Here is a 12,326-nt window from a genome sequence, read left to right as displayed (position 1 = left end):
TGCCTGCTCTTCCTGGCCTTCCTGTGCTGCCTGAAGTCCCCCGACAGGAAGTTTCCCAGGTGGGCTGGGTGGATGCCCCAATGGTGGCCCTTCCTGTCCTTGCAGCGGCCCACCTTGATTTATAGTTTGATACAATTTTGACTATATATATTTTCTTAAATACATAGGCTATACAGCCAATACCTAGTTTAACTATCAAGGATAAAACAATTACTTATTTCCAATTATGGTCCTTTTATACAGAACAAAAATGCAACATGTAAAGTTTTGGTCCCATGTTCATGAGCTGAAATAAAAGATCCCAGAAATGTTCTGTACACAGAAACATTATTTATGTCAAATTTTGTGCACAAATTTGTTTACATCCGTTAGTGAGCATTTTTTCTTCGCCAAGATAATCCATCCACCCGACAGATGTGGCATATCAAGATGCTGATTTAACAGCATGATCAACACACAGGTCCCCTTGTGCTGGGGACAATAAAAGGTCACTCTAAAATGTGCAGTTTTGTCACACAACACAATGCCACAGATGTCTCAAGTTTTGTGGGAGCATACAATTGGCATTCTGACTGCAGGAACGTCCACCAGAGCTGTTTCCAGAGAATTGAATGTTAATTTCTCTACCATAAGCAGGCGCCAACGTCATTTTAGAGAAATTTGCAGTACGTCCAATCGGCCTCACAATCACAGAACATGTGTAACCAGGCCAGCCCAGGACCTAGACATCTGCCTTCAGAGACCAGCCACCCAGACAGCTGATGAAACAGGAGTATTTCTATCTGTAATAAAGCCCGTTTGTTGGGAAAAACTCATTCTGATTGGCTGAGCCTGGCTCCCCAATGGGTGGGCCTAGGTCCCATGTATTGTGTCCTCTCCCTCACAAGTTTTGTTTCTGTCTGAGGGCTCGGACTGAATGCCACCCGGCAGACTGGCTGTTTCTGTGGGGATGTCCTCGCGAACAGTGCTGAGGTCTGTCTTGAGGACCTCAGTCTTTACTGGAACAGTGTCAGGGTCTCTGACTGACCCTGACCACAGCTCTTCCATCTCTGTCTCCTTGGAAATTACTCCACCTACCTTTACCTCTCTGCACATACCTTCTACTGGCTGTAATTCTAACATCTCTTTTTCTGTGTCCATATCTGTTTGTTTGTCGTGAATTTCAGTTGTCAGCTTTGCAGTACAAGAGTGTCTTTAGAGAGTATTCCTACATGCTGTCTGGTATTAGTAGAAAGGCATTTCTGCTTTTGGCTACCTGTGTTTCTTGTGATGGTTTGATCGGTTTGAGTCTTTTATAGCTACTTTCTTCTTAACCACATTCAGTCCCTGCATGATTTGGGTTGGGCATGCCACATTCTCACAGATAAAAGGTACTCTGATGAAACATTCCTCATCAAAAAGGAAACTGTACATAGTGAATTCTGATAAGATGCTAGGTGGTCATTGTTTGCCATTTTGAGTTGCACAATGGGGTTAACCCTTAAATAATGTTATTTCTGATAAGGCAAAGTATGTTATGTTCTGCAGAGTGCAGAGTTTTGGACATTATGATAGAAAAAAAAGGCTTTAAATATTTGAAACATTTTGGGGCGTGTTGGCAGTTAACCTGAAGTGTCTATAAGGAGTATCATCTTCAAATCCAACATGTTTAATCCAGTATTTATTACACGATTAACCCTTCAACCCTTATTAGGAGAAGTTGAAGAACATTGCTTTCCACATAAGAGACAACAAACTATCATAGAAAATGTTGTTTTGGTTCGAATATAGTCTTTTGTGACAGCGCACACATGAGATCTCGTTCTCGGACTCGAGATTAGTTGGAATCAAATAGGGAAGTTAGTTGAAATCAGCCTATAATTCCAATGTATAACTACAGTGCCTTGCGAAAGTATTCGGCCCCCTTGAACTTTGCGACCTTTTGCCACATTTCAGGCTTCAAACATAAAGATATAAAACTGTATTTTTTTGTGAAGAATCAACAACAAGTGGGACACAATCATGAAGTGGAACGACATTTATTGGATATTTCAAACTTTTTTAACAAATCAAAAACTGAAAAATTGGGCGTGCAAAATTGTTCAGCCCCTTTACTTTCAGTGCAGCAAACTCTCTCCAGAAGTTCAGTGAGGATCTCTGAATGATCCAATGTTGACCTAAATGACTAATGATGATAAATACAATCCACCTGTGTGTAATCAAGTCTCCGTATAAATGCACCTGTACTGTGATAGTCTCAAAGGTCCGTCAAAAGCGCAGAGAGCATCATGAAGAACAAGGAACACACCAGGCAGGTCTGAGATACTGTTGTGAAGAAGTTTAAAGCCGGATTTGGATACAAAAATATTTCCCAAGCTTTAAACATCCCAAGGAGCACTGTGCAAGCGATAATATTGAAATGGAAGGAGTATCAGACCACTGCAAATCCACCAAGACCTTGCCGTCCCTCTAAACTTTCAGCTCATACAATGAGAAGACTGATCAGAGATGCAGCCAAGAGGCCCATGATCACTCTTGATGAACTGCAGAGATCTACAGCTGAGGTGGGAGACTCTGTCCATAGGACAACAATCAGTCGTATATTGCACAAATCTGGCCTTTATGGAAGAGTGGCAAGAAGAAAGCCATTTCTTAAAGATATCCATAAAAAGTGTCGTTTAAAGTTTGCCACAAGCCACCTGGGAGACACACCAAACGTGGAAGAAGGTGCTCTGGTCAGATGAAACCAAAATTGAACTTTTTGGCAACAATGCAAAACGTTATGTTTGGCGTAAAAGCAACACAGCTGAACACACCATCCCCACTGTCAAACATGGTGGTGGCAGCATCATGGTTTGGGCCTGCTTTTCTTCAGCAGGGACATTGAAGATGGTTAAAATTGATGGGAAGATGGATGGAGCCAAATACAGGACCATTCTGGAAGAAAACCTGATGGAGTCTGCAAAATACCTGAGACTGGGACTTGTCTTCCAACAAGACAATGATCCAAAACATAAAGCAAAATCTACAATGGAATGGTTCAAAAATAAACATATCCAGGTGTTAGAATGGCCAAGTCAAAGTCCAGACCTGAATCCAATCGAGAATCTGTGGAAAGAACTGAAAACTGCTGTTCACAAATGCTCTCCATCCAACCTCACTGAGCTCGAGCTGTTTTGCAAGGAGGAATGGGAAAAAAATTCAGTCTCTCGATGTGCAAAACTGATAGAGACATACCCCAAGCGACTTACAGCTGTAATCACAGCAAAGGTGGCGCTACAAAGTATTAACTTAAGGGGGCTGAATAATTTTGCACGCCCAATTTTTCAGTTTTTGATTTGTTAAAAAAGTTTGAAATATCCAATAAATGTCGTTCCACTTCATGATTGTGTCCCACTTGTTGTTGATTCTTCACAAAAAAATACAGTTTTATATCTTTATGTTTGAAGCCTGAAATGTGGCAAAAGGTCGCAAAGTTCAAGGGGGCCGAATACTTTCGCAAGGCACTGTATGTATATCATTGTTGCAAAGTAGTGTCTCAAAGAAGAGGCATTGAGATTATGTGTTCTCAGTATTCTCCTGAGCCCACACTGCATAGTTGAAGTCCCTTCTGACCTATTTATAGTGCTGGCCCTTGCTACAATGTCATCTGTAACTCGAATCCATCTGTTTAGTCACAGCATGTTGAATGTCAGTTGCCAGAGAAAAGCAGAGAACTCGGCTCTGCGATTCCCCTTCACTCTGTCACTAGACAGCCCAATGGAGCCTTCTGCAGTCGAACCAATACCCACTGCGGTCAGCAGCCTCCTGGGTGTCCCAGGGCTTATCACCTGGGATGGGGATGAGGCGAACGACGCGGAGGTGATCGGTGGCATCAGGCCCAAGTCCTCTCCTCTCCCACGGAGAAGGAGCGCCAGTGATTTAAAGGACTGTGAGCTCGAGCTCACCCCATCCAGCTCTCGGAGAGTGTCCTTTGCGGACGCCCTCGGCCTAAACCTGGTGAAAGTGAAAGAGTTTGACTCGTGGGACATAACAATCCCGCTGAACTTCAATGCCATGGAGGGAGAGAAAGAGGTAGAGGAATACTACTTGTCCTCGTTATACACTCCTTCACCATCCCAAGAAGCCATGGTCCTGAGAGTTCAGGAGCAGAAGCTAGAGCTGGAGAGCATTGAGTTACTCTACCAGACTACAATACTATGGGGGGTGGTCCGCGTTCTCAATGTCTCCTTTGATAAGATGGTGTACATCCGCACCTTGCTGGATGCCTGGGCCACGCACTTTGACCTGCTGGCAGAGTACATACCAGGGTCCAGCGATGGAGACACTGACTGCTTCTCATTCAAGCTCACCCTGGTGCCCCCCTTTGGGGAAAAGGGGGCCAGAGTGGACTTCTGTCTCCGGTACGAGACCCCTGTTGGGACTTTCTGGGCCAACAATAGTGACCAGAACTATGTGATGTTTTGTCACCAGAAAATCAAGGAGTCGAAAGAGAAACCAGAAAAAGACCAAAGCGGGCGCAGGAAAAGCATCCTGAAAGCCATCAGGTGAGGATGGTCAGATTAATCAACAGGTTTGTTTTGAGTGTCGATTGATGGAATTATTGAATGCTAGTACTTTTTTTAATCAAACTAATAGAGGGGTTATGTGTGGTCCAGTCTAGTGGTCCAGTAAAGTGACAGCTACACAATGCTTTCATATTGATATTGCCTCACCTTAACATACACCCTTTTTACTTCCTAAAGATAAATAAACTGACAGTTTATTATAAAATGATGATATTAGATTTGGACAATTGCTGTTGGGGTCTTTTTGCCCGAGCTTTCATTTCATTTATTTACAGTCATGACTTTCCCTGTGATGAAAACTGGTCGTCAACCAATGCTGAATCTTCAGGTAATCATCGTTCATTGTACTAAAACATTCAAAAGTCAAATGACTCAGATGTACAGCGGATAAAACCAATTAGATGAAGTCATTAACTAAAACCAATTGCAATAAATCCTGAACTAATGTAAATTATTCCTCTCTAGACGTACACAACCGTGGAGGGAAGATGGCTAGTGTGAACACTTCTGAGTCTCAGTCAGGAGCACTCCAAGATGATCGTCAGAAATTAATGGTGAGTAATACCTGTGGAATTTGGATTTCAGAACATCTAATGATGTCATTTATCTAGTGTTTTCTTACAACATAAGCCTTGTGATACATAGATTTACATAACTTTTTCAAATGGGCCTTTGCAGGGCTTGTAAAGGACACTGGGTCTCGATGAGACTCCTTATTAAAATAAAGGTCTGATTAAAACAAATATATATATATATATATATATACACACAGTACCAGTCAAACATTTGGACACACCTACTCATTCAAGATTTTTTCTTTATTTTTACTATTTTCTACATTGTAGAATAATAGTGAAGACATCAATACTATGAAATAACATATATGGAATCATGTAGTAATCATGTAGCCAATCAGTTGTGTTGTGACAAGGTATGGGTGGTATACAGAAGATAGCTCTATTTGGTAAAATACCAAGTCCATATTATGGCAAAACAGCTCAAATAAGCAAATAGAAACGACAGCCCATCATTACTTTAAGACATGAAGGTCAGTCAATCCGGAAAATTTCACGAACTTTGAAAGTTTATTCAAGTGCAGTCACAAAAACCATCAAGCGCTATGATCAAACTGTCTCTCATGAGGACCGCCACAGGAAAGGAAGACCCAGAGGACTTTTGCAGAGGTCTGCTGCAGAGGATAAGTTTATTAGAGTTACCAGCCTCAGACATTGCAGCCCAAATAAATGCTTCTCAGATTTCAAGTAACAGACATCTCAACATCAACTGTTCAGAGAAGACTGCGTGAATCAGGCCTTCATGGTCGCACTGTTGCAAAGAAACCACTACTAAAGGACACCAATAAGAAGAAGAGATTTGCGCGGGCCAAGAAACACGAGCAATGGATCATAGACCGGTGGAAATCTGTCCTTTGGTCTGATGAGTCCAAATTTGAGATTTTTGGTTCCAAATGCCGTGTCTTTGTGAGACGCAGAGTAGGTGAACGGATGATCTCTGCATGTGTGGTTCCCATCGTGAAAAATGGAGGTGGTGTGGGGGTGCCTTGCTGGTGACAATGTTGGTAATTTTATTTAGAATTCAAAGCACACTTAACTAGCATGACTACTACAGCATTCTGCAGTGATACGCCTTCCAATCTGGTTTGCGCTTAGCAGGACTATCATTTGTTTTCAACAGGACAATGACCCAACACACTGACAGGCTGTGTAAGGGCTATTTGAACAAGAAGGAGAGTGATGGAGTGCTGCATCAGATGATCCGGTCTCCACAACCCAATTGAGATGGTTTGGGAGGAGTTGGACCACGGAGTGAAGGAAAAGCAGCCAACAAGTGCACAGCATATGTGGGAACCCCTTCAAGGCTGTTGGAAAAGCATTCCAGGTGAAGCTGGTTGAGAGAATGCCAAGAGTGTGCAAAGTTGTCATTAAGGTAAAGGGTGGAAATTCCACAAATGAACTTTTAACAAGGCACACCTGTTAATTGAAATGAATTTCAGGTGACCACTTCGTGAAGCTGGTTGAGAGAATGCCAAGAGTGTGCAAAGCTGTCATCAAGGCAAAGGGTGGCAACTTTGAAAAATCTCACATTTTAAATCTATTTTGATTTGTTTAACACTTTTTTTAGTTACTACATGATTCCATGTGTGTTATTTCATAGTTTTGATGTCTTCACTATTATTCTACAATGTAGAAAATAGTACAAATAAAGAAAAACCCTTGAATGAGTAGGTGTGTCCAAACTTTTGACTGGTACTGTATGGATATAAAAAAAACAAGAATAGTGATTTTCTTGTTATTGTGGCCTTCAAGGAGGGTTTAATTTAGTTTAATTAAGGGTTTAAAGAGGGTTTAATTTAGTTTAATTAAGGGTTTAAAGAGGGTTTAATTTAGTTTAATTAAGGGTTTAAAGAGGGTTTAATTGAGTTACTTTTGAAATATACAGTAAATAGCATGGTCAAATGCTATGGTTAGGCTTAAACATTTTGGGGTGACCTCTGAAACAAGAGTGTGAACCCTGTTGCTCTTTCTCAATATGTCACGTGATCACTGCTGTCTGAGCACTTAGGGTCATTACTTTAACATTCTGTCCTAGTTGCATCTTTGACACTTGAGGATATACAGGTTGTGTCCCCCTGAAAGAGTTAAATGCCAAGTATTTATAAATGTTGCTTTACAGGAGCTAAGAGGGGTCTTACATGGTCACATGAGTGACTGAGCTATACATTGCATTGGTAACACACTCTCTTTTAAATATTTATCAGTCTCTTGTGAGTCGAGACAAACAAACACATTATAATGTTACTGGCCAGAGGCCAGTGCTCATGTGAGATTTTGTTCAGGGGCCAAGATTAAATGTACATAAATATGTTTTGGCTTAATCATGAGCAATATTTAATCTGAACGTGCCTCTCTAGATATCATCCTCACCAAACAAGCCTAACCATTGAGGAGGCATTGTGTGGGAAAGATGAACTGAATCTATCCTTCTTGTTGTTTGACAGGTTGAGAGCAGCCGGAACTCCAGCAGAAGAAACCGACGAAAGGCAGCACGATTGGCGAAGGTGCGGGACTACTTCACCCAGAGAGAGGATGAGACCCAAGAGAAAGAGAAGGGAGCAGTGGAACCATCACAGATCCCACAGGAAAGCACATTCCCACAGGAAAAGCTTTCAAATAGGCCTGAGGTACAACCACTGCCACCACAGGGCAGGAAAGGGTTTGGGCTGCAGGCAACAGATTCTCTGTCTACGTGCAAACTGTCTCCTGGTATCCCAGACAGCACGTCTTGGCAGGAGTCAGTGAAACCTGAGAAAATAGACCCAACGTTCCGATCAGCCCCATCAGAGCTGAGAGGGAAACAGGCCTCACTGATCCCCAGCAGCAAGTCAGATTCAACTGATCAACCTGTTGCTGTGAGCCAAAATGGTGATACGTCTGTTTTCAGTGTGGAGGGAAGGGCTCTGATGCAGATGGAAACGGAGAAGGGTGGATCTGCCATCAGCACAGACATAACACATTCAGATAACATTGTCAGGTTGGAGAACAGCACAGCAGGCCCAGTCCCAGGCAGCCAGACCAATAGCTTTATGTTTGGTAATGTTGTGGCCCCACCATACTGTCAGGGGTTTGGTGGAGTGGAGAGTGGGAGTCCAAGCTTCACCCATAGAGGGAATCGAACAAGTGGTCAATTGCATGAATGGGATTCAACAGCCTACACAGCCCAGAGTTACCCATCCACAGAGGAAGTAGAAACTCACTCCTGTGTTTCAGCTGATACTCGTGGAACACCTGATGACAAGCCTGTAGATCAACAGGGGTCTCTTAAATCAAACCCAGAACACTTCAGCTCTGGATTAAGTACAGAAAGAGAGTCTGAACCTAAACTTCTGTCAGAAGAGGCAGGAGGTCTTCTCAGGACTCACACTGCCCTGAACACTGCTGCTGCTCTCAGGGCACAAATCCTCAATGTGAACTCAGGCCTCCAGGGGTCTGAGGAGAACATTCTGCCTCCTCAGACCCAGATGCACCAGGACAGTAAGCTTTTACAAACACAAACCCCATTACCAAACACAACACCTTTACAAACTCCAGTGGACACAACACTTTCACAAACACAAACTCTGATAGACGCGACACAAGGCAGTTTCCTACAGTCACAAACTGAAATGGGGTCAAAGCATGTCTCTGCTGAGATGACTCTGCAGGGGGCCAGTTGTGGATATGAGAGACCTAATGAGTCAGATGAAATGGAGAACCCTCTCACAGATGAATGGTCAACAAGCCCATTCACAGAAATAGTAGACACACCTATAGCCATGCTAGAGCCTGTGGATGCTGACCTGAAAGTTCACACTTCAGAGACCGAGGAAAAGATCACCACTGTGCACCAAAACTTTGCTGTGCCCCGTACGGACACACTGGAGGAAGAAACCAGTGGGACAGCATTGAAAGATGATTCCATTGTCATTAAGGAATGGACATCATTGGAGAAATTAATGATGAGAAAACAAACAGATCAAGTGAAGGATGAACTATCATTTGAAGTGTCAAACATTTTATGCAATGAAGAAAACCGGCATTCTATTGACAACAAGGATTATGATGATGTAGATGGAGAGATGTCAAACTATGTGAGGTATGATTATGATAAAGACACTGACAAGGGCTCAAAGTTCAAAGAAGAAGATATTCATAAGGAAGTTGAACTGGTAATGATGAACAGTAAGAAGTATTTAGTTCCTACAAAGAAGGAGATAGACACAAGTAATGGACAACCATTTCTAAAGAAAGATCGAATAGTAAAAGACTGGGAGGGGACTGTGGAAGAGGAAGACACGATGGGGGAATATGTGGAGGGGGACGAATGGGAAATAGAAGAAGATGAGATAGTTGTGGAAGAGGAGATGGTGGTTGGGACAAAGAAGTTGGAGGAGACAGGGGAGGTGGAGGAAACAGAGGAGGAAGTGGAAAAGGAGAAAGAAGAAATTATGATACGGGAAAAGATAGAAGGAATGGTGAAGGATGGAGCGAAGGTGGTGAAGGGAGAGGAGGAAATGGAGAAAGAAATAGAGAAGGTGGTAGTTGAAGAAGAGATGGAGGATTTAGAGGAGGAGGATGTTAAGTGGATAGAGTGGGAGGAAGATGAGATTGTAGAGGGAGAGGAGGATATTGTAGAGGAAGAGAAGGAGGAGGAAGAGATTGTAGAGGAAGAAACTGCAGATGTAGAAGTAAAGGAAATTGTAGTAGATGATCAAAATGAGTTGGTAGACGAGTTTAGCATGAACATGGACAATATGAATGAGGGTGAGGGTGGTAAGAGCACAAATGTAAAGGTCACAGAAAAATCTAGCCCAGTAGATAATACATTAATGACAAATGAAGTGTCAAATCCTTGCCACAAAGAAACTATCAATGACGTAAGGCTGGACACCAAGCATCCTCGAGATGAAGAAATGGAATCTATCAATGGAGAATGGGAGACCTGCATTCAATCGGATAAATCTGTCAGTGGGAAAGAGGGTGAAGGGGAGGGCGAGGAGGACCATGCATCTACAGAGTCTCTGTCAGAGGATGAGATAGAACTGTACATGCGCAGTTTAAGGGCAGTGCAGAAGCTACGAAACAAGGACTTGGCCTTGAGTCTTGGGAAACGGCCCTCCATAAGCAGAAGAGGCAGCAAACCGTCCATGATGTCCATCAGTGAGTCTGTGGATGAGGAGCACCCGAGCAACCAGGAAGATCAGCCAGACACAGAGACAGTGGAGCATCAGCCTACAGGTACACTGCCCCTAGTGGAAGGAGGGCAGGATAGCACCAGGAGCAATATAATGTGGTGGGGAGAATCATTTTCTTGGCATAATCTCTCAAAAACACTGTTATACACCACCCTGTTTGTAGTGTTCTTTTTTGCTGCATACCATTAGGACTTTCTGGTCTGTTTTAGACAGGCTGGTTTGTCAGGGGGAGAAACAGCCAATGATAATAAATAATACAATAGGTTGAGACCTGTGAAAATATATTTCAGTGTCTATAAAAGTGCACGACAATTAAGTTTCATTATTTGTCATTATGCCTCATCTCTAAATATAGCCTCTAAATAGATGTTAAACAATATAATTTAAGAAGCATGTGCAGTGGCTGATAGAGAAAACAGATCTGGCAATAAGAATAGGCTAGAGATAGTCTTGACCATTTGGGACCCGTTGGCAATTTCGCTCAGGACAGGTTATAGCCAAGACTAAATCAATATTTTGTTTTGTCTTATTTATTGATATGGATATAGCCTCTGCGTGATGGGATTGTGTAACGTAAATGGTTTTAACAAGCCTTCTTACAGAGTGGAATTCATTAATACAACAGTCAAAAGGCCTAATATAAGGCCGACAGTCTGTGCTCCCAAATACAGGAAAAAGTGTGATTCATTAGTTTACATGATCACTACAGTAGCCCCACGCGGCTATACAAATGTATTATGCAATAATATGGCCATTAAATAACACACAACAGCATGGCATATTCAGATAGTGGAATAAGCCTAAATCATATTTACTTTCTATTTTGCAGCTCAGGCGGTTTTCCAGACAAGGGTCTTCTGTGTCTTTATAGTATCATTCTCAAACAAGTCATTTTCTGAAGCCCAAGCCTATAGTATGCCATCTACTGATATAACGTCATTATCGAATTGCGTTCTAAAACAAGCTCTAGACATTTATTTTGGAAATGAAACCGGAAGCTGCAAAGCATTTCTAACGTCTGGGCTAGAGTTCCTTGATTGACTAGTTAACTTCGACTAGCTACGTTCGGTTCGGTTCATGTCCTTTGCAGATGCCACATTCCTGACAAAGGTTTGTATACATAAAAAAGATCTGTAACCGAGTAAAGGGAGAGGTAATGTAAGAATTGATAGAATTCATTGTCGTAACATAGGGTTTGTACATTTACAGATCTAATTGAACAGTTACGTTCCATGTGAAAATATATTTCAGTGTCTAAAGTCCACAATTAAGTTTCATTATTTGTCATTATGCCTCATCTGAGACTACATGTAGATGACACAAATGACAAAAGGTAACCATTTTTGGTAAAATGATGTGGGTAAAAAGTAGAATATAAATGTTGACAGCAAATAAAGACTTTGAATTCAGTATATTCCTCGTTCTATCCAGATTTGATCAAAGTAAATGTATATGTTTTTTAACATTCTTATTAAAATTATATTAACAGGTGAGTGTGTTTTATAATTAACTTATGAGGGTCAGTTAGTTTAAGGCAGACCCTTCAATAGAGCACACAATATTATTTATCCAATATAATGTTTTGTGACGTTTCTACATATAGGCCATACTACGGTTGCATCTTGTACAGTACGCTGTTTGTTTGAGCACAAATTAGTTCAAAGCCCTGTGTTCAAATAACTGTTCTTGTCTATTAATGTTCTGTATTATGTCATGCTTCATGTTTTACGTGAACCCCAGGAAGAGTAATGGGGATCCTTATAAAATACAGAATACCCAGTTACAAGGCTGTGGACCATTGCTTGGTGTGGTTACTGTTAACTTTTATTGCATTATTTTATTTGGTGTAAATGAAGCTGATTTTAGATGTATTTTGTACCAATGCCTCCAGATTTATAATAGCCATGTACAGTATGTTAAATATGGTTAACAAAAATTGTATATGAATCTCTTTTTCTGATAATATACTACAGTCAAACGGTCATTTCCTACAATCTTTCAACAAATAAAGCAAAAATAAAACCTAA

The 12,326-nt window shown here is 41.6% G+C and overlaps 1 protein-coding gene across 1 annotated transcript; it reads left to right on the top strand.

The window, feature by feature from the left end:
* Positions 1-3,621: 3,621 nt before the first annotated feature.
* LOC110521347 (uncharacterized) lies at positions 3,622-12,326 on the top strand. The gene is made up of 4 exons (XM_021598847.3): positions 3,622-4,526; positions 4,823-4,875; positions 5,013-5,101; positions 7,567-12,326. The coding sequence occupies exons 1-4, from the start codon at positions 3,622-3,624 to the stop codon at positions 10,486-10,488; spliced, it is 3,969 nt and encodes a 1,322-aa protein (XP_021454522.3). The 3' UTR covers positions 10,489-12,326.

Source organism: Oncorhynchus mykiss, chromosome 4 (genome assembly GCF_057628025.1).
Source record: "Oncorhynchus mykiss isolate SJ-2025 chromosome 4, ASM5762802v1, whole genome shotgun sequence".
NCBI classification, from domain to species: Eukaryota; Metazoa; Chordata; class Actinopteri; order Salmoniformes; family Salmonidae; genus Oncorhynchus; species Oncorhynchus mykiss.
This window is presented reverse-complemented; position numbering and strand designations above follow the sequence as displayed.